Genomic DNA, 22,399 nt, shown 5'->3' with positions numbered 1-22,399 from the left:
GGCTGAGCTCATAGAATCTGCCACAAAGAGAACAATGAGAAAATGGGGTGTAAGTATTGGACCTTAAAACACAGGACTTTAGATTTTTTCTGGAAGCAAGAGGACCCTGCCAAGAAGAAGAGCTGAAGAGCTGTGCGAGGAGCGCTGCCTTTTCTGTGTGAGGGGTGGGTTGGCCTGCTTCTGTCTGTGGTGGAGGGAAAGGACTTGCTCTTTTTGCCCTGCTGAGGTATCCTACTTGTGAGGAAGCTCCAAAGGCATGTGTGTGCTTGCCTCCTGTTGGAAGTCTTATGGAGATAAAACACTTCAGGAAAGATCCTTCCTGGATCTAAGAGTAACCTGTCTGAAAGGAGAGCTGAAGAGCTGTGTGAGGTGCGCTGCCCCTGCTGTATGAGGGGTGGGATGGCCGGCAGTTGCTGCTCCTGCAGGAGAAGGACTGGACTGTTCTTCACCCTGATTCAGAAAGTTAAAGTGTGTGTGAGCGTTTTTGTTCTCATCCCTAATTTGAAGGGTCAGTGAGGTGTACTGCCTCAAGTCAGCGCATGGTAAGAGAATTGTCCTGAGGCCAATCTGAACAGTGTCTTGTTTTTCAGGGCAGTGCTCTGGATCGAGGGCAAGCACTCCCTGTGGGGATACAGCTAAGGCGTGTGGGAAGCCTGACTGATTACTCCTATGCTCCTCTCAGTGCGCTGGGCTCTCGTTTCAGAAGAAGCGCCAGTTACACTGTAAATACTCCCCTCAGTGGAGTCCCGTCTGTAGGGAAGCATTGCTGTAGCTGTGACGGGTTGCCGTGGCAACCAGGATCCCGAAGGGAGACTCGCCCGCCACACTGTGGGAAGCCAAGCCATTCCAGCAAAGAGCTCGTGCTGCAGGGGATGCCTAAGTCAAAACCCAAGCCTTGGTATGACACCAGGAGCGGGCGTGCCTTCACCCGGGAGACCTGACGTGGTCCCGGTGAGTGACAGGAAGTGGACCGGAGCATTCCCGCATTTCCCTGGAACCAAGCTGTCTGGCTGGTTCCAGTGCACTGAGTAGGCCCGCAGTGGTTGGCGGCCCGTTTGCTTTATTCACAGGATCGGCTGGAGGTAAGCAGCATCATTTTGTCGTGGTGGAGGACCTGGCAAGGTCTCCTCACCTGCTGTGGCCGTTTTGCCTGAAGCAGATGCCACAGGGATCGGGGGCTGCTGCACTCCAGTTCTGCACACGGGGGGAGACTGGGCGAGGTTATCTTGGGTGGGTAACTTCCTTACCCTAACTAGAGTGGTGTGTTCTATCTAACTTATGTGCATACCCTAGCCAACCAGAAACCCCATTTCCAACACTCATCAGGGACAGTAAGACCTTCATAAACCCAATTACAGTAAAATATAAACATGCAGTCAAAAGTAGGGATGTAGGCTTCAGATACAATATTAAAAATCAACAAATGAACAGACTGTTTTTATTTCTTCTTTAAATTCATGAACATGATTCCTCACAGTAAAACATCGAACAAAAGCACAGTTGACAGTAATAAACGCCCAAGAGTTCACAGATGCTTGCAAATGTGTGTGTGTGTGTGTGTGTGTGTGTGTGTGTGTGAGAGAGAGAGAGAGAGAGAGAGAGAGCGTGCATGTCTGTACACCTGTACAGGTATGTATACGTCCTTGCTTATGGTTGCTCTGTGCTCTGCGCTCAGGGCCTCCTCCTGGATCGGTCTGGCACTCCTTTATCCTATCTTCTTACAGGGGTGTAGCTATTAAGAATGCACCAGGAGCAGTAGGAGCAATGCCGATAGGACTGAGGGGTCCACTGCATCCCAGTTACAGATGTTTATTACAACCAACCCAGGGACTGGGATCCCATTTTCCTTGCTTGCATTGGAGCCTCTGCCCCCATTGCTGCCTCTGGATACGTACTAGCAGGAGGATTCCCTCAGACCTTCGGCATATCACACTGGGGGCGTTCATCACTGGGAGGGCAGGTCTTTTCCTGCACACCTGCAACGTGAAAATCCAAAATCAATATCAAAACTGTGCAGCAGCGACATATCAGCTCACAAGTTATGCAGGCCCAAAAGCCAGCTTTGCGATAACCCTGTAATAACCACACCCCGAGAGTAATATACAATGTCTGGCTTTCGTACCACACTTAATTCTGGCAGTAGCCTGGTTCAAGCAGTAGCGGCTTATAATGTGGATGAGTAGTGGGGCAGGCACCGCTCTTGACGAGGGGGAGCATCACTGATAGAGTCAGCCCTGGGTGTTTCAGGGTTAAGCCCTGAAGTGCCCAGAGCTGACAATCTATGCATTATGCCTCATCACAGTGTGGGGTGGGGGCAGCACGTCTTACTTGACCCCAGCTTATTTTGTAACAAGTTAGGGAATCTCCTCCTCTCATTGGCTGACCCATGACAAAATGTCAGCTAATGAGGAGAGGTGGCAGGATCTTGTGTGAGTCCCTTCCACCTCCAAAGCCATCAGTAGCTTTAGAGGCCCTTGTGCATCCCCATCCCGCCACGCCACCTGCTGTAACTGCCGCAGCCCCGTGAGCTTGTTGGATGTTGGGCGCATTTGTGTGTGTGTGTGTGTGTGTAAATATGAATGTATGTATATTTGTGAATACTGTGGATGTGTGTTTGTATGTGTGTATGCACTTGTTAGTAAATGGGTGGAAATGAGTGCACGTGTGTGTGTACGTTCCATTACTCATCCACATTATGAGCCACCACTGGGCCTGAGAAAAGTGGCAGCCATTCTAATTCCATTGCGAATTTGGTTTGTTTCCCTTCTCTTTCATCTGCCCATCAGCAACTGCCCACTGTTAAAGAATAGCAGCTGCTATGTATGAGCGAGGGGAGAGGTGTCACCCCTCTGCTGCATTGGGAGTATGACACTCAGGGCGTATGTAGTACAGTAGAGAGAGCCAGAGGGACAGAGAGAAACACAGGTGGTAATTTGACTGAAATTCTCTTTGCACGTTGATGCTGCAAACAATGCTGCTGATTGGTCAATGGGCAGCAAAACCTGATCCGAAGGGGCTGAATCTATGAAAAGGCAAGGCGGACGGAGATGCAGTGGTTGCTGTCTATGGCTCTGTTAGGGGTCTCTTTGAGCGTCTGTTGACAACTCTATGGGGTCATGTGTGGACTGCGTCTTAGGGGAGCTTTGTGAGAATCTTTTGGGGTCATGTGGAGGTCAGTTGGTGACTATGTGAGGCTTCTTGGCGTCTAAGTACGGTCTGCTGAGGGCTGAGTGAAGGTCTGATGGGACATGGTGAAAATCTTATGGAGCCATCTGGAGCCTCTTGGTGACTCTTGGTGACTATATGAGGGTGTGTGGAGGTCTAAGGTTGAGAGTCTGATGAGATATTGGTGAGGATATTTGTGGGGGCATGTGAAGGTCTATTGGTCATTATGTGAGAGTTTATTGAGGGATAAGAAAAGGCTGGTTGGTAGCCCTGTGAGGGTGTGTCAAGGCTTGATGAGGATCAGTGGCAGCTCTTCAAAGATCTGTTGGTGATTATAGGAGGGTTGTTTGAGGGCCAGGTCTATGGGGGCTGCGCAAGGAGCAGCTGGAAGCTCAGTGAGGGCCTCTGTGACGACTTGAGAAGGTCTGTTGGTGACCATGTGAAGGTTTGTTGAAGACTAGGTAAGGGTCTGATGGGAACAGTGTGAGCGTCTCTTAGGGGTTGTTGAAGATTTTTGGAGGCCCTGTGAAGATTTGTAAATGACTGTGTGAGTGTTTGTTAAGGATAAGTTAGGTGTTCATTGGGGGCTGTGTGAATGGCATGTTGTGTGTTGTGCCTGTATGCAATCTGCTGGCAGCTTCAGTAAGTCTTTCAAAGAATACAAGAAGCAGCAATTAAGGTCCAAAAACTTGGCCATATTAAAAATTAAAACGGTGTGTAATACCTACTTTAACAAGGTCCATCTTCATGTACATGCACATCACTGGGTTAACGCTCTTGTACTGAAGTGAGCAATTACAGAAACAGTCCATTTCACTTCCTTAAAGAGATTTTTGACTTCTTTGTGTCTATAATATTCACTGGAAGAGGGAGCCAGAAAGCGCCATAAAGGTGGCAATAGAAATGCTTCTGTTGCTTATCCTTCTTGCCCATTGGCTGCTTTCTGCATGGTAGGACATCTGTTGATGCTCATGCATCTGCTCTCTGATGGCTTCGCTCATATTTTTCTTGTCACTCGTCCCGTTTTTGTTTGCTTAACTTGTAATCTTCCTCTGACACCCTTCTTGATCACAGTCCTTCAGTGGCCAGTCCCTAATCCCATACTTTTCTCTCTTTACGCTTGCCCTCATGCTGATCTCATCTTCTCCTTTAGTTCAAAATTATTCTGAGATACTCGTCTCCTTCCCATTTATTTCTGATTCGCCAGATTCCCATATTTCTTTCTGCTCTCCAGTCTTGGATGAACTCCAGCTTCGTCTCTATCAACCTCAAAATAACTAAGATCCTCTTTTCCTCCTCTCTCATCTCTCACCCTCTCTATTTCCCAGTAGCGATACCTTTCTTTCCATCCACAATTTTGGGATTCTATTTAATGTTTCTGTTTCCTCTACAATCTTCATTTCCCACCTTATCTACAGTCACAGTGTGAGGATTTTGAGTTTTTGGAACAAAGAAGTGTTATTTTGCATCTGGAGCACCCCCACCCCAATACACAGAAAGCACACTTGTTTTGCATGTGCTGTTATTTGGTACCAGCCGCCTTCCCTTATCTTATGGAATCACACCCTTGCTTATCTGTACCTCTGGTCAGAACCTTCATTGCGGTGTCCCTATAGTGACATTTCTGAAAAATCACAGTTTCATGGTTTTATCCTTTTACACATAAACTATTAGAACATTGTAATGCTGAGAGCTCCATTGAAGACAATGGTGCGGTTCAGGGCTAATAGGGTCTTTAATAGACCTCCTGCTCCAACATTCCAATGCTTGTTTTACTGTCTCACCCGTTCTTATTCAGAGCATTGCACCCTCAGCGGGTGGACTGTTCTAACTGCATTCTAGCCCTTCGACCTGGGACTATACCGGTTGTTAAAGGCACCCTCTCTTGTTACAGTCTCTTGCTCACAGCTCAGGCTTAGAACCCAGGTTCAGGGCTTTAACAGTTGATATGGCCCTCTTCGTCACGTTATTATGCTATACTAGAAACTGCCTGTCAATTCTAGCTCCCCAAATCGGCCCACTTTATTCACAAGCAGCCACTCTTGGTTCCTGTTTCTTACTTTCTGTCAGAGGTCTGTGCCTTCGCCTGGATTCCCTTTACATTTCTCTGTCATGTCTATAAGTCTGTTTCTTGGCTGGCTTCCTTGTATCTTTCCTTCCACTTTATTCCTCATCCCAAACTCCATTATTCTGCACAGCTCTAATGGTTTCTCCCCTTGATGTATGCGCACCCTTTCCTTTCATGTTCCATTCTCCTACTCTGCCAGTTTTCTGTCAAAAGCCTGAAATATGTGAATTTGCCTCTAGAAGCATGTTTATATTTCAATCCCTTTTGAATTTAAATACGCTTTAAATAAAGTTGTTCTAATAATGAAATACTTGGGCATCACGGACTTCTGCTCTGTTAACAGTGTTAATTTCCTTTTTTTGCCTGCCTGCAATGACGGTTCAGATCTGAAGGCAAAGAGAGTTTGACCTCCTCCAGCATGTGGCCAGTAAGACCATCTCACCCATCCTTCCAGTTTTACCCAGTAAAGGCAGGCATGTGAATCCATGTACTGTATCCACGGTCATGTATGTCAGAAGCTTTTGTGGGGCTCAGTTCAAAAACATAATGCGGGTCCCTTCTCTGGTTTTATGACGACTAAACTGTCTTTTTGATAAATAAATAGATTTAGAAGTGGCAGCTATGGGCCCCGACAAAGGCAAGTCCTGGGGCAAACAGATAATGCTGCTGCCCTCTTGTGGCGGCCCTGTGTTTTGTTCCTGCTTCACCTTTTAACTAAATGTAAAGTACAGGCATACATCAGGGGTTAATACCAGCATTATAAGCATTCACATTCACGGAGCTAATATTAGCATTCCATACAGGAGGATATAAAATACATGAATGGGTTGATTATGCCATTCGTGCATAGGTAATTGGACGGGAACCCCACACCCCTTTTTTGCAGATTCAACAGAACAGCTAGAAACCCTCTCTGAAGGACTTTAGCTAGTTGGGGTTCTCTTTGAGCGCCATTAGTGTGAACACTGGTTTCTAGATGCACCTTTTCAGTGTTACAAGAGTACAGCAGTGGGAACACAGGTTGGTTTCCACTCTTGTGACTTTCACAGGATATTCAAAGCTGCAATGACAGGGCCGTCAAAGAGCACCTGGGAGGGACCCGGGCTCTCTGCTCTAATGAACCGCTTCGGGCAGGGAGAAGGATAAAAGCTGCAGGGGGCACGTGGGAGGGGGCAGGAGGGCAGATATTATTATGTTTCTAGATTTGGGTGAGTAGATGGGAAGGAATAGAAGGGGGGGGAGTGTGTTGGTGGAAGTCAGGACCAGGCATGCTTTACTTATTTTTCACATTGGAGGGGGCAGAGGGAACGTAATGATGAGCACAGTGTGGGAGGGAGGCATGATGCTGGGAATGTTTTTTTTTTACTTTGGGTGTGGGAGGGTAGGGTGGCTTCAGGGTGGACACCAATGGGCATATTTTCAAAGAAATGGCACTTCGCTGCAAGCAATTTAGCAGCACCATGCTGCATCATTTAAAAACCGGACGGATGTGCATGTGTTTTCTCTTGAGCTAGTGATAAAAAAAAGCTGCCTAGCTCCAATGCAGACACCCTTGCGCCATGGTGCAAGGGGGCCTGTGTTGCAGGGATGATTGTTTATGTGCATAACGGGACATCTGAACAATCATTGAAGGGGATTTGCTCTTTCAATGTGTGCTGCAGAACGCAGCACACATTGGAAGAGCAAAAGACGAGGAGAAAGAAAAGTATTTCTCCTTGTGGCGCCACTCTAACGCCTGCTTTTCAATGGCGTTAGTGTTTGGCGCTGCCTCAGATTTACAGATCCTTGTAAATCTGGGGCAGCATCAGAAAACATATGGTGTTGAGTGTGAACGCCCACAACAGCACCCATTGCATGCCCCTTTCACACAAAGTGATACATGAAAAGGGGCCGTATTTACAAGGCCATGAAAAGCCACGCAGGTTGACTTTGCGTGCCTTGTACATATGGGCCAGCACACAGCGCCACCAGAGCATCAAAAAAAGTGACGCTTCCGTGGCACTAGGGTCTTGTAAATATGCACCCAAGTTAATCTCAGGCAGCTGAGGCAGATGAGTGCATGCTGTGTACGGCTCCACAATGACACCTCTGCCCATGCACCCCTGTTAAAAGCAGTGACAATTGATTTAGGAGGCCATATATACCATCAGTCGCAGCTGCTGCCAATGTATAGTGGCTGGGCAGCAGCGGCGGAGGGGTGGGGGATTAATAATAAAAAAAACTTACCTGATGCCGACCAGCCGGTCAACTTGTGCCTCATGCTCTTCTCTTCCTGCTCCCAGCAGTCCCATCACAGACTCCCCATCCAATCCAGACGCTGCTCTCCTGCCATGAGAGCTGCGTGGGGATTGGCCTGAGCGGGCTGGTTTGATGCTCGCTCAGGCACAGGGAATCTGTGCCTTTTCTCCACCCGGCTGTGGAATACAGCTGCGCTGGAGAAATCTAAATGTGCATGTCTGTTTGGCCAGCCTTAGACGACCGGCCAAATAGGCATGTGCATTTACAAGTGCCCACCACTCCTCCTCCCAGTGACTGGCCTGACAACAGAGGATAGCCTGGCCCCGCCTCGCCCTGGACTCGGCAGCATTGGCTGCCAGTGAAAAATAGAACAATAATAATATTACTTTATTCTCGTTTTAGTGGGGCGACATCCTCCGCTATTACGAAGGAGCCGCCGCTGCAGAACATACATTTGTAGACGAACATCAATGAATGACAGGGATGATTTTCACATCGGAGTTCTGAGTGACATCATCACCAATTCAAACTGCACTCTTGCTGTATAACTTTCTTCTTACTCACTGTTACACATCTATAATTCTACATTCCCTCTCACACCACAGATGGTCACCCTTCTGCTGTAGGCATCACAAGTGTCCTCAGCATTATGTTGACACAACCAGGCAAGGGGGGATTACTAAAGCAGTGCTCAGAATTCTGAGCATCAATAATGCACATGTTGCCTTCCTGTGGCTATACCGGTGTCCCCGGTCACACGTCTACCCCATCTGTTCACTCTATGATGTATTCAGTTCTGTATCCAAAGTACCTCTCTAGTCTTTGCCCACCTCGTAAAAAGCTGCTGGGCCGCAGCCTTACTATGCTTAGAGAAGGACTGGGCAGGCGGTTAGAAAAAGGAGTGTGGGGAACACGCAGTGCTTAATCCCACTTGGCTCTTGTTGGCAGGTATGGCTTGGAACCCAAGCTTCTTCAAGGCGGCCTGAAGCCAGTTTGTTGTATCGCCCATATTTGCCAGGAAAAAGGATCTTTGTACTAATATTTAGCACTGAACACAAAATGCCCAACCTAGTGCTAGGGAATATATAATGAAGGAAAGATCTAAAGAAGCAATAGGAAGAATGAAGCAGGTGAACAAATACTTGATCTTCCTGAAACAAGCACTGGCAAAACCAATAGATTTAGCTTGCATTTTGAGTCCTGACATTTTAAATAAACTCTTACAGTGAAAACAATCCAACAAAGAACAATTGCATTCTATATACAATGCATCTATAAGATAAACGATTAACTGTGTGTTGAAATAAAGTGCAAAATAGTCCCTCATGCGCTGCAACACAAGCACTTCGAAGGAGGTGGAATGATGCAACAAACAGCCATTAGCATGAGGTGAGAAACTAATACTCTTCTGGGTGGAACAAAGCCCACTCAATGCATATTTTAAAGAAGTGGTAAGAAAAGGGCTTGCAGACTGCTGCTGCACTGAGACACTTAGGGATCTAGTCAGGCTAACCAACACTGACTGAAGTAGAGGTTGCATGAAGCAAATCTGATGCCTGCAAAGCATATGCTGATAATACAGCCTGCATAACATCCAGAATTAAGTTAGTGTGAACCTAGACCATGCTCACAGTAGGAATTCTGTATATCAGCTTCTTCAGCAGGTTTCATAATAAAACATGAATGCTGTAGCTCGCTGTGGCAGGAGGTCAATAAGATTTCAACTCACAGGTAGCGTGTACAGGAAGTAGTCAGACATAGACAGGAAATCACATCATGATCTGCTAAGTGGGGCTTAGCCCCAAACTGGCCACTTAGAAACAGAAGCGATCTGGTCACGTGGGCATCTCTATCTTGCTCATTGGCTGTTTGTGTAACTTGTGCATGTTGGTCCAGCACAGAGGAAGGTGTCCTTGAAGACGCAATATTGCGCATGGCTGGAAGTAGGTGTATGATAGGGATGCTAACTGTTTATATGAACCAAACTCTTAGAGGAGAGGAGATTCCTGAATACCTGATAACAGGTTCTCGATTTCCCGATGGCAGATTCGTGCATATCTGATAACAGATTCCTGCTCAGTTAATTAAAGAGCGCCTGATTTAGATCTTGGCAGATGGGTTACTCAGTCACAATGGTGGTGGATATCCCGTCCGCCGAAATCTAAATCCCATAGGATATAATAGGATTTATATTTCAGCGGGCGAGATGTCCATCACCTTTGTGACGAAGTTACCCATCCTTCAAGATCTATATCTGGCCCAGAATCTTTTCTTCCTGTTTACAGATAAATGACAATTTGATAACAGATTCTTGCTCACTGGAGAACAGTTCCCATCACAGCTGATATCCTGTATTTATTACTGAACCTGTTTTTTGTATAGCGCAGCACAGCATAGACCTTTTACGCAGCTTCCTAGAGCTGTTATCTAGGATAGTGTCCAGGCGATTTGTCTCAGTTGAGAGTGTTTTTCTGATGGGTCCAGTTTTCCAAATTTTCACCAAATGTGTTTTCATGTCTTACAGTTGTCGCTCCTCAAACATACAGGTTTTGCACCAGGGTGTGTTCTTTTCACCCCCTGTTAATTTCTCCTCTCTGCCAGATTTACTGTCTGCCATCTTGTGGCACTGGTATTAGGTTTCTGATGACCTGGTGGTACTGCCCTACCAGTAACTAGAAGAAGATGGTGTGGACAGTGCCAGCTTTAGCGCTGGTGGCACCCGGCGTCACAGTCGTTTTTGGTGCCCCCCCTCCCCAATGTCCTCCTTCTGCGCAATTCCCTCACTACCATCCACCAAACAAGGCCTCTCTTCTCTCCATATCCCCTTTCTCATATGCATTACATTTGTTTTATAGCGCTACTTGTACCTGTGTAGGGTGTCAGAGCACTTTACATCACACACACATTATACACAGACAATGAATCATAGGTGTGTAAATCAGTCTATAGGAAATGTAATGAGGACTACAAGGTGTAGGAATCACATGTTGTCCATACCAGTAGGCCGTATATTTTAAGAATGTGTGGTGCGGAGAAGCACAAACTCAGGATTTAAAACATACAGGCGTTGGGGTTGGCTTTACTTATTGAAATATATTTCTACCCAAATGAATCCTTTTTAGCATCATTGGGTTAATGAAAGGCTGGAGAAGAAAAACATAATGTTCTAAATTATATTGTGCCCTTCGCATGCAGCTCTTTGATGACAGTTCATGGGTCACAGCGCTATATTAGGATTGTAATTTATGAACTGCAAGTAACAAAAGGATCTCTGCGACCAAAGCAGAAACCCACTGAGCAACATAAAGTTCTCTGATCTGCATGGTACGTGTTCTCTGCAGCAGGCACATTAACCCTGTACACTAGTTTATGATGAGTCAAAACGGCCTTTAGACAAAACTCCGATCTTGCACCTGCAGGAACATTAATCACCAGAGTTATCTATGCGTTTCTATTGTTGCCTGAAAACTGCAGGACACACAAAAACTCTGCAGGATGTGCTTTTAAACTCATAAGTTATTTGTAAACACAGCGCCCCGAGGTCATAGCCAGGTGCAGTGGCACCGGTCGCACCGCCCTAAAGCCGACCCTGGCGTGGAACGCAAAGGGACCGAATGATACAGAGCGGAACTGGAAGATTTGAGCGCGACACACGCGGCGTCAGCGTAAGTTCCGGGTCGAAGAGCAGTCCCTGCAGCAGGGCTAGATTTGAGTGGCCCAATGAATCCACTACTTAAGCTTAAACGTTTGATGAACTATATAGAATCATTTCCTAATGGACTGGTGACCTCTGCTTGGGATAATTTGCATCAAAATAGTGACATGCACAACCTGAGGAATACTCAGATTTTTATAAGACAATTAAATAGACAGGAGTGTGCCAAAACCCTTGTACCTTTTCTGTTAAAGTGATTGCAAGTCAAAGTCATCTGATGGTTTTAAGGTGCAGATTACAGTAACTTCCGGTAGGTTTTGGCATTCAGTATTACAGGAGGTCGATCTGGCATTGTCAAGTCAATACTAAAGAACCAATTCCGTTCAAGTGTAACAATTTAAGAAATCAACATCTGCGCAGGCGCGGGAGGTAGCGGCCTGATAAATGCAACATCCTCTCCATCTCCAAAATGACAGGTGCCTCTTTTGTGGAGCATCTGAGATTTTTGTTATTAGGAACTATGTAATGTTGGCTTTAAAGTATCGTAGATGCTGTGTTTAAGGCAGAAACTCTGGTCTGTTGGTTAGCTTTCCACCTGTCAAATCAAAGGACATCAGTCACCAAACCGTGTAATTCTTAGCAAAATCACGCTCTCTCTCTGTGTCTGCGTTTCCTGTAAGTGCCAAACTTGGTAGTTGTTTTGATGAAAAAGTTCATCACATGGAGACAGACATGCACCTCCACCCTGACTGTCCCAGCTGCAACGAGATCTGGATCCCTGGTGCTGATTTTTAAAACATAGGCAAATATGTATAATGCGTGTGATACATGACATAGGTCTGTCTCTCGAATTGTGGTCTTGTCGAACTGGGAGGGACACCCAAAGTGCTACCCTCATAGTCATGAAAGGCTATTGCCTTTACCAGGAGTTAAGCAACATGAGCCAGGTGGTGGCAGCATACCGTGTAGTGATCAGTAGGGGTGAACAGGTCCTTTTTAACCTGTGTCACTGGAGTGAGTACTACAGCCACAATCATGTAAAGTTCCGCTGCTGTGTGCTTTACTCACCCTTGTTCTGCATCAAGTTAGTATGTAGCGCTATGCAATGCGTGTGTGGTTGCATGTGTATGCTACATCTATGTGTCTGTGTGTAGTACAATACATGGAAGACTCTGGGCTCCATTTTGAGAGACTTAGGGCTGACTGGAGAAGCATGAGGAGGTAGAGGACTCCTCTCAGACAGATATATGCATTCCTGAGAGTCAAGTGTGACACACACTGGAGAAAGGAAGAGCCAGGCTCTTTGATTCTGGGCGAGGTCACTGGAAAGTGGATGAGCACATCCTAAGAAGGAGATATGCCTGATAAGAGAATCATAAAGAACAGGGCTGGGGCCCTGGGTAACATTTTGATGCACATATCACTGTGGCCGACATCCAGTTGTAAACTCTATTCACACCCATGGCCTAGATTTTGAGTCTATCAGATTTGGAGTCACTCCTGCTGTGGCAGACTACATTCTGGAGGAGGGGTAGAGGAGTGAGCACTTCAAAGAGAAGCAGACCCCCCCGGAACAAACTTCAAAGACTCAGACCCTAAATCAGATTTGGTGTCTGAAAGTGGACTAAAAGAAGAGAGGTTTGAGGCAACCAAAATTTTGAACAGTCAAGCAGCCAGTCGGGCTGTATCTGAAGATGAGAAGCTCTGTATGACTTCTACCTGTGACCAAAACTAGGGACTAAGGTTTGCCAGTCTCCCAGCTGGGTGCAGGGACATCACCTAGGGAAATCCAAGAGTGAAGCACCAGTGCCTGCCTGCTTCCTGAAAGCCGTGAGTAGGAGGAGAGCACGTGGAGTGAGCGAGGTCAACTGGGGGATCTTGGCAAGTGTTTCCCTATAGCGAGGTGTGAGGCTGCAGCTGCTGCACCAGACAGGCTGTCGCTCTTGTGCAGATTCAAGTCAGTGACCAGGGAGCCACCATGAAGAGAGCTTTACTGCCAAATCAATCAGGCCATAGCGTATGTGTGGAGTAAAGTGGGTGACCCGGTATAGAGTGAATTAGTGTTGTGCTGATTGGGCAGTAACACATGTTCAAGGTAAAGTCGGTGAACCCATAAGCCAGTGGGGGGTGGCGCCGGGAAGAGTAAGAATCGTGATCTGGTTTTTTCGACGTCAAGAGGGAAGGCCGCCGTGGTGACGTGCGAGTGCCTGAACCCTGGCTGAAGCAGTACAATCGCCCCTTACCCGCAAGAGGGATCAAAAGAACTTACTGTGACACTTGTGTGAGCATCACAAAGGGACAGCCCCTGCAAAGCTGAGAGTACTACTCAGCCCCGGAAGCCTTTGCAGACCTCTGTGACATCCAAGTGTGAAACGCTCCCAGGGACTCCGGTAGAGCAACCACAGCACGAGTGGATTGTAGGTTTGAAGGGCCCAGGGGAGCTTCTTCTGCCTGAAAGGGGTTCTGACGGGAGTGCTTTGAGAGTGGCTATGACCATAGTTAAGAGTGTGGGCTATTTTTAAACAATAGTATTTACAAGACCTCTCAAATCTTTTGGTCAGATTTAAGCGATATGACGGGTCTCAGTAACCAACCATGTAATGGACTAAATCACTTCAAACCACCTCAGATTTTTGATCTCGGGTAGGCTAATCTGCATTTGATCTTTAAAGTTTCAAAAACAAATCATTCCCAACACAAGTCATTCAGATGTTTGAGGATTCAATGAACCGCAAATCGCCTACAAATCGGGTGATTCGTGTGTGTTCTATTTCTCTTCATCCTGGAGAGCTATCTCTGCCTCCCAACTTTGAGTCAATTCACTCATTCTATTCTCTCCAAGGAACCTAAGGAAAGTTGGAGTTATTCCAAAACTGGTACAACAAGAAACAATACACAAGAACAAGAAAATCAGCCCAAGAAACCATCTAGAATAAATGATGCCATGTGTTTAAAAGAATGCTCTCTGAAACTGCACTATATTTATAACAGGGGTGAGAGTGTCTCCTGTTTATTTACTTCAATGAACACATGATTTCACTGGTGCAGCATTTTGATTCAGTGAAACAACTCTACTCACCCATCTTACAGTGAACATTTTCAATGGGGCTCTGGTTTCCGGTGACAATAAGCCAGTGGGGGGAGGCGCCGGGAAGAGTAAGACTCGTGATCTGGTTTCTGGGCTCTGGGGGTGCTTTCCAAATTTTAAGGCCGAATATAGCCATGGCTGTATGACAGAATAGTGAGCACAAAAATATTGTGTTACAAAAATATCATAGCCAAGAGATCAACTACCAAAATATTGTGAAGTATATATATATATATATATGTAGGTATGCATAGGTTTCCTGTCACAGATGTGGAGTAAAGAATAGTTAATCTATACGTACCTATCTATAGCTACTTTCACAAGGTTTTGGTACTCGATATTCTGACTATGATCTTTATGTAGCACAATATGTAAAACTCGATATTCTGGTGCTATACAAAAGGAAATCCTCTGGCTCTTTCTTGTTTTAGGTTCTGTACAGAACTTTGGGGTGGCTCAACTCAGATCAACTTGGGACACATGAGGTGCGTTTCGGCTCAGGTAGGAAAGTGATTGTTCTGCTTGTACCTACTAGGCCGGTGGTTTTAACCTGAACGCTGGCTCTGATTGTGAGCAAGTGAAGGCGTTAGATGCCTCCAATGAAAGGCCCTCTTTCAAAAGACATAACAGGTTCTGATGCACCTGGCTCCTGTCCATCCATCTCTGGGCTTCATCGGATACTCTTGGGGGGCATATCCAGGAAGACCGTGTGTACATTTGAGGACTTTCAGTAGCAGCTTTCAGTCTTATTGAACACCTGAGCAAGACGAGGAAACTGCTTTGTACATAATGTTTTGGAGAATTCTGTTATTTGAAGGGATCTTTAGAAAATTTGAAGAGAAGCCTGAGCCTGCAGCTGATCTTTCTTTTGGAAAAGAGGGGCGAGGCAAATGGAATACCTGATTAAAGATCTTGGCTGAGCTGAGAATATTGAATACGTAAGTATTGCAATTACCAGTTTTGGGAAGGAAATCATTGAGTGTGCATGCACCTCAGACCCTGGGCTGACTGGTCCCCATCAGGTGAATCTCTTAGGATCTTGGAATATGTAACTGAGATATCTCTCAATACCTTTAGATACAAATATGAAAAGAGAGAATATAACCAACATTCTCATAGATGCAGACAAAGGAAACGCCATGAAGCCCTGCAGTAACAGGAGGTGGGCGCCTTTGCAGTCAAAATGGTTACCAGTTGTCTGCACCGCTGTCAGTCCTTTAGTCTAAGTGCACTTGCTCTTTGAGAGATTTGCTGTGGACCGTGCAACCAGCATTTATACATGCTTAGGGCAAGCAGCAACTCTCCTCAAGCCTGTCTACATCTTGCCATCCTGTCTCCTAATCAGCAGCTCTTTATCCGCAAAACAGAAGCAGAGACCCCTCACGCGATGTGAAGTCCAGTCGAACAACACCCAATGAGATTTAAATATGGCAGCATCTCAGAGAGGGGAGATGCGGCCAATAAGATGTATCATATCCAACTTCTGGGGCTCTGAAACTTGAAGTATATTTCATTAAAATGAATTAATGTTGCTATTGTATGTACTGCCAACAAACCTCATTGGTTGCTTCGTAGCACTGCATCATTTACTGCTCTTCCTTCCACACCCACTGTTCACCCTGCTTCGTGTACTGCTCACTGAGACATTCTTTTCTCACTACCTCATTCATTACGCATTACCTTGTTAACTGGCCAACCTCCTAGCTTGCTCATCCTTCTACGTCATTTGCTGGCAACCCTGCCTCCTTCACTGCTCTGCTGCCTTTGTCACTGATCACTCCCTGCCAGGGTCTTCGGGTCCCGCCTCACTCACTGTAAACCCTTCAGTAGTTCTATTGAACTGTTCACACTTCCTCCTTCACCGCAAAAAGCTACATTCACTGATAATCCTGCCCATTCACTGCTCACGTTCTTGTCCTTCTGGTCACTCCCTCGCACACTGATGACCCTTCCTCGGGAACTGGACTCTCTGCCTCCATTACTGATCACCGCCTCCATCACTGAGCGTCCCTCTTCATTCTCTGGTCATTGGCTCGGTTACAGGTCAGCAACACCTCAATGATTGGCCAGCCTTCCTCGCTCACTCAGAGGTCACCTTGCTTGCATCACTGGTCACCCTACTTCTTTCACTGGTCATTGTCTCAATCCCAGCCCACTCTGCCTTACTTAGTTGGAAGTGTACTTGGTCAAACAGCGGAGAAGATGTCATTTTTGAGGGAACAGGGCCTGGAATTATTCCTGATTACCCTGGTAATTCCACATTTCTATGGGGAACCTGATGGTCCTACTTGTAGTCAAGGTTCTCTGTAGGCCGTGCCACATCCGTCGCTACGCCACGCAGAGAGACTCTGAAAGCATCACTCAGAAGCCTTGGAAAAACAAAGGCACTGTTCATCCCCTTCCAGGGATGGGCTGCCTAATGCCCCCTTGGGACATACATTCAAGAGTTTAAGGATCCCAGGTTATTTTAGCTGCTTCCCTACAAGTCATCACCTTTCCCATCATTAGCATCTCTAAAGATGAAGCTGTTCTCTAATTGCATGACACCTTGGTGCAGCAGATGTGAACCACTCAAAGGACTTTCTTCTATTAATTCAATGTGATGACATTGAAATATTCTTTATTGAAAGTTAATTAAATCATATCCCCCTGGAATGCAGCCCCCGGCCTCGCAGCAGAAGCTAAAAATAATGTATTAATGGTGGTGCATGCCATTGTTAAGTTACGCTACATCAGAAACAAAACACTACACAGACACCAAGCTGAAAACATTAACAAGCACTGGCATAGCCAATAGGTCTCGCTTTTGGGACCTTATAAGTATTTAGTTATGCAGCACAATATCCTTGGTGCAACAACATCAACTGTTGCATGGCTAAACACTTATAAGGTCCCAAAGGCGAGACACATTGGCTATGCCAATGCTTGTTTAATCCATGCCGGGAGATAGAGAGCTGCCCAGGGTCGAAGTGTGTTAAGAGGTGGAGCCGGGGGGCACGCTTTGTGAGTTCTCTCGAGCCTTCAATAAGTGACGCAATTGATTAATTCAATGGTTTTTGCTGATTGACCTCAGAAGGATAAAAGTCATCAGTGCTGGTAACAGAGATTTGAGGAGTCACATTGATATAACGTAGTAGTGGGAAGTAAGCACGCACCACCTCTCCTGGTGCACGTCTTCCCCAGGCGCTTTTAAAATGTTTGAGCTCGGCTGGCATGCTGTAGAGAGATTTCTTGCCAGCCTATCACCTCCGACAAGCCGTCAGGGCAAGGGCAAGCAGCCATGAGTCAGGCTTTCCTGAATGGCAGGAATATATCAGCACCTTCATGCTGTGTAGAGTGGTTAATGGTGACACCAGACACTGGGCTTGAATGCACGTAGCTGAGAGAATGAGGGGGTTGCGATACAGGGGTGGGGGTGTTACACACAACTCCAGGACGCCACTGATGTCCTCAGGTTTATATGACGTGTCAGGGAAGATCTGACTCTAGGCTCAACCAAAAATACAGTATGCATACTCCCTACTTGGAGCTATGCTACTGCATTACATTGTAAAAGGCAAAGGTTTAGCTTAAACTAGTGACTGCCAATACATAGCGCACAGTAACATCACACAGACTTATAATAATCACATACTACTATAACAGTACGCATAACTTCACCATCCCTAATGTGTTGTGTTACAACACCGCCACTCGACTACAATATTACATCAGGAAATGTATGTGGATAGGAAGCACACGTTCCCTCACTGACAGCGTCACACGAAGAGATAACTTCATACTATAAGCATGTTAATTGAAATAGTATAGATGCACGCCCCTCAGTAACTTACCGGCATTGGGCAGCTCCAACAGTGTTCAACGTATAAAAGTAAACTAGTCGTAGGGCCCGAGCAGCAGTCATTCCTCATGTTAAGGGCACAGCACCATGCCCCCTTTAGCAGCTACACCGCTGACTTCAATGTCTAAAGGTGCGCATATTGTCGCGTACGGGTCAGCCATGGAAAAGGCATTGCAAACAAACTAAACGCACATGTCTGAAGAGCATCCCATCTGTTATTAGCTGCAACTACCTCTAAGTAAACCCCCCAAAAAAGGCTAGGCTCAAAGTCGGCTCAGCAGTTCCGATAAACAAAAGAGCATAAAAAAAAGTACAATAGAAAACGTAAATCAAAACCCTTAGCGTGCATGGTGCTGGTGAACTTTGAAGCTGTTATTCATGGCTAGGGTCCTAAGGGGTTCGATGTGGAGGCTGAACAATGTGGCGCCACCACAGAACAAGAAACACTTCCCAGAGCAGGGACTCTGGTCTCTCTGTACGTTCATGGCAAGACATTGAGCCTTAGGAGAAAGGAAGCCCATGTATGTTTCTTACCAGGGGTGAACTTGAGCACCACGGACTGTATGCGGGGGAGGCGCCCAAGGCGGCTGTTGGTAGCTTGATGCTGCTGGGCGAGGAAAGACTGGGCAGGGCCGGGAGAGACACCAGCCCTGCTCCTGAGGTGTGCTCGGCAGCAGTGACCTCAGAGAGAGGGTATGGAGGGCAGAGGATACCTCTGTTGGTGAAGGGAGACATAGGAGCAGCGATGGCACCGGAAAAGTTCTAGTGCACAACCTCCACCCCGTCCCCATAATTACAGCAAAATCATCTCAGCCGTGCACATTCCCGGCGTCTCGTGAGTGATGTGCACGTGCTGAATTTAAAAAAAATCAAATCAAGCAAGACGCGCGCCCGAGAGACGCGCTCTGTTGTGGGGGAGGGGGAGGAGCGTTGAAGCGCGCGCTTGGGAGAGCAAGCGAGAGGAAAGCCAGATGGCGCCCGATCGAGCGATGCGCGGAATGCGCGTTACTGTGCGCGTAACCGCATGCTCTAGGCCACTCACTAATAGTCTCGCCAGTGCAGCATGCGCTGGCTCAAGCGAGACCTAAAAAATGTGAATCACAGAAAAGTAAAAATATTCAAGAAAAGCTCAGTACATTGGGAGAGATTTACCTGTGTTTATAGCCACCGACCTCTTGATAGAAGCTAAAATGTTTTGCTGCACAAAATTACTATAAACTATACAGACACTAACCGCTTCATGTAATGTAACAAAAAGCCTAGGAATTGCTGATTGGCTTCAAGAAAACAGTCAGAAGATGCCTCCATTCAGATTTTTTTCTCTTGTCTTTTCTAGAGTACAAGGCCGTGGTCTTTGTGACCCATGTGAAAGTGTGTGTGGTCAGTTTAATGCATTTCACTGTGGACCACCATCAATATCGGGGGTGGCAGGCTAGGGTTCGCGTCATTCAAGGAGACTCCATTGAGTTCAGGGGGACCTGTGCTGTCTTAATGCAAAGATACTCCACATGAACACCACAGTTTTTGTTACCCCTCCCCACCCTGGGTTCCTGCACTATGTTCGATCTTTAGCCTCCGGCTCCTACAAACACTACTTCCTTTACTTAGAGCCAGGGACCCAGATGTGCCCTGACACGTGCTCATTCACCACCACTGCTTGCATAATGGCACCCCACAACTCATGACTGTGCACACAGTGGAGAAGAGTGCACCCGCAAACATACTCTTACCGATCACAAAAAACAATTGTTAGAGCGAACATTGCTTCTAGTCCCCAATGCCATGAGGCTCTGTAATTTCTAGGACAGAGTGACCAGCAGTGGCAGCTTGCTTGTACGAAGGGCGGAGGTGCAGGTTTGGAGTCTCACAATAAATAAATAAATTCACTTACCTCTGCAGCGTGAGATCCTCCCCCTCGGGTGTCTTCCAGGAAGCTCCCGATGCAGGAAACTGCACTATCCAATCCTGGTACTGCTTTCATAGCATGAAAGTAACACCAGGATTGGATAGAGCAGGCTCTTCCAGCGCTCTTAAGAGCACTGGAGGCCTGCGCTTTCTCTAACCCAGCTGTCTGAGACAGCTAGGTTACAGAACTTTAAAATGCGCATGTCTGGGTGGCCGTCCCAAGACTGCCAGCCAAACAAACAGGCTCATTTTAAAGCACACAGCTCCCTGCTGCTGCAACTCGACAGCGCTGGCTCCGCCCACTCCTGACACTTAGTTCGGGACGGGGTGCTGAAAAATAAAACGGTAATAAAAAAACTTTGTTGCCATTTTATTTTTCAGCTCTGGGGCTTGTGGGGCGACACTTCTCTGCTCAAATGGAGGAGCCGCCCCTAGTGACTGGGCATGAGTCCAGGACTTTTAGTGTCGTCCTGTCTCATTATCTGGTGATCATCTCTTCTTCACTGGTCACTCTGCAGCCACGAACTGTTCAAACTCCCTCATTTGTTGGCCATTATGCTTCCGTGATTGGTCACCATGGGCCTGATCCACAAAGGTAAAATTACAATTTGTGTAAATTTACGATTGTTTGCTATTCACAATGGGATTTACTAGTAGTATCTTTACGGAGATACCGCACTCAGAAAGACACTACTCATAAATCCCTTTGTGAATAGCAAACAATTGTAAACGTCCACAAAATTGTATGTTTACCTTTGTGAATTAGGCCCCACACCTTTCTCACAGGTCACTCTGTGTTGTTCACTGGCTACTCCACTCTTGCCTACAATATGCTGTTCATCGCTCTTGTGCTAAAACTCTGCTACACGCTTACTGACCACCACTGTCTACAGTCTGGTGCTGATTGGGGGTGAATCTGCCTCATGTATTTCTAGTTACTGCTGCTTACTGGCACAGGAGTGCTGGTGTTTGGCTTAATTTAGAGTTTGGCAGACAGGTTACTCCATCACAAACATGACGGATATCCAGTTTGCCGTATCACAAGTGCATTGTTTTCAATGGCACTTTTAATATGGTGGATGGAATCTCGTTAACTTTTGTTTCGAAGCATCTCATCAGCCTAATTCTAAATCAGGCCATGTGATAGTACCTGGTTCAGGTATTAGCCATTTAAAGGTGCCAGATTTATTTGCAAGAGGTCGCTACTGATACGATTTCAAGTTCACATTTCTTTAGGAAGGCAAGAGCCCATTATAATATTCCGATATTGTTTATGAGTGAACATCATTTGTGATAGCCGCCAAGAAACAGAATCCAGAAAACTGCCCCAGCAATTATTCTCTTTGCTTAGTGTGAACTGGTCCAATGGGTCCTTCCAGACAAGTACCAAAAACCACTCTTCCAATATGTACTTTTAAGAGCTAGTATGCACCATCTCCCATGCAAACCCATCACACAAACAATCAGAATCTGATACCCTTCAACAAGATCAGTACAATGACGTCAGAGCACCTTCTATGCAGCATTCTGCCTTCTTCCGGTCTTCCTCTACGTAAAGAGCTGTCACGAGGAAAAATCCTCCTCCAAGCACTCCGACAAAGGGGCAGAGCAGGAAGCTGTACTCCAGGCTTCGAAAGGACCACAGATTCGAGTCTCCCCTGCTGGTCTGGATGGCGTCCGAAATCTGAAGAGAGGAAACAAATCTGAAGATTCGAGTCTGGTGCATTTCTGACAAAACCCAATAAACTATAGACAAGAGTATGTAGGAGTGGCCGCTGCTGGTACTAGCTTCCTTTTAGGACCCTAGCATTGTTTCTGGCCTCAGCGTCAGCGTCTTAGATCCTTTTAGGATTCTAGCATTGCCTCTGACCTCAGCATCAGCATCCTAGATCCTTTTAGACCCTAGCATTGCCTCTGGCCTCAGCATCCTAGATCCTTTTAGGACCCTAGCATAGCCTCTGGCCTCAGCATCAGCATCCTAGATCCTTTTAGACCCTAGCATTGCCTCTGGCCTCAGCATCCTAGATCCTTTTAGGACCCTAGCATTGCCTCTGGCCTCAGCATCCTAGATCCTTTTAGGACCCTAGCATTGCCTCTGGCCTCAGTGTCTTAGATCCTTTTAGGACCCTAGCATTGCCTCTGGCCTCAGCATCAGCGTCCTAGATCCTTTTAGGACCCTAGCATTGCCTCTGGCCTCAGCATCCTAGATCCTTTTAGGACCATAGCATTGCCTCTGGCCTCAGCGTCCTATATCCTTTTAGCACCCTAGCATTGTCTCTGGCCTCAGTGTCTTAGATCCTTTTATGACCCTAGCATTGCCTCTGGCCTCAGCATCCTAGATCCTTTTAGGACCCTAGCATTGCCTCTGGCCTTAGCATCAGCATTCTAGATCCTTTTAGGACCCTAGCATTGCCTCTGGTCTCAGCATCCTAGATCCTT

The 22,399-nt window shown here is 46.5% G+C and overlaps 1 protein-coding gene across 3 annotated transcripts in view; it reads right to left on the bottom strand.

The window, feature by feature from the left end:
- Positions 1 to 1,409: 1,409 nt before the first annotated feature.
- The window catches only part of LOC146859108 (protein spinster homolog 3-like), a 363,281-nt gene continuing 342,291 nt past the window's right edge, over positions 1,410 to 22,399 (bottom strand). For 2 of the 3 annotated variants that reach the window (XM_085646939.1, XM_085646940.1), the window contains 3 exons: positions 21,473 to 21,644; positions 14,206 to 14,352; positions 1,410 to 1,976 (listed from right to left, as the gene is read on the bottom strand). In XM_085646939.1, coding sequence (XP_085503065.1) covers positions 1,912 to 1,976; positions 14,206 to 14,352; positions 21,473 to 21,644 — 384 coding nt within the window. In that variant the 3' untranslated portion in view covers positions 1,410 to 1,911. The remainder of the gene's footprint in view (positions 1,977 to 14,205; positions 14,353 to 21,472; positions 21,645 to 22,399) is intronic. The other variant, XM_085646941.1, reaches the window with a different exon arrangement.

This window comes from Triturus cristatus, chromosome 3_2 (genome assembly GCF_964204655.1).
Source record: "Triturus cristatus chromosome 3_2, aTriCri1.1, whole genome shotgun sequence".
Classification (NCBI taxonomy): domain Eukaryota; kingdom Metazoa; phylum Chordata; class Amphibia; order Caudata; family Salamandridae; genus Triturus; species Triturus cristatus.
The sequence above is the reverse complement of the archived record's forward strand: the minus strand, read 5'-3'. Positions and strand labels throughout refer to the sequence as shown.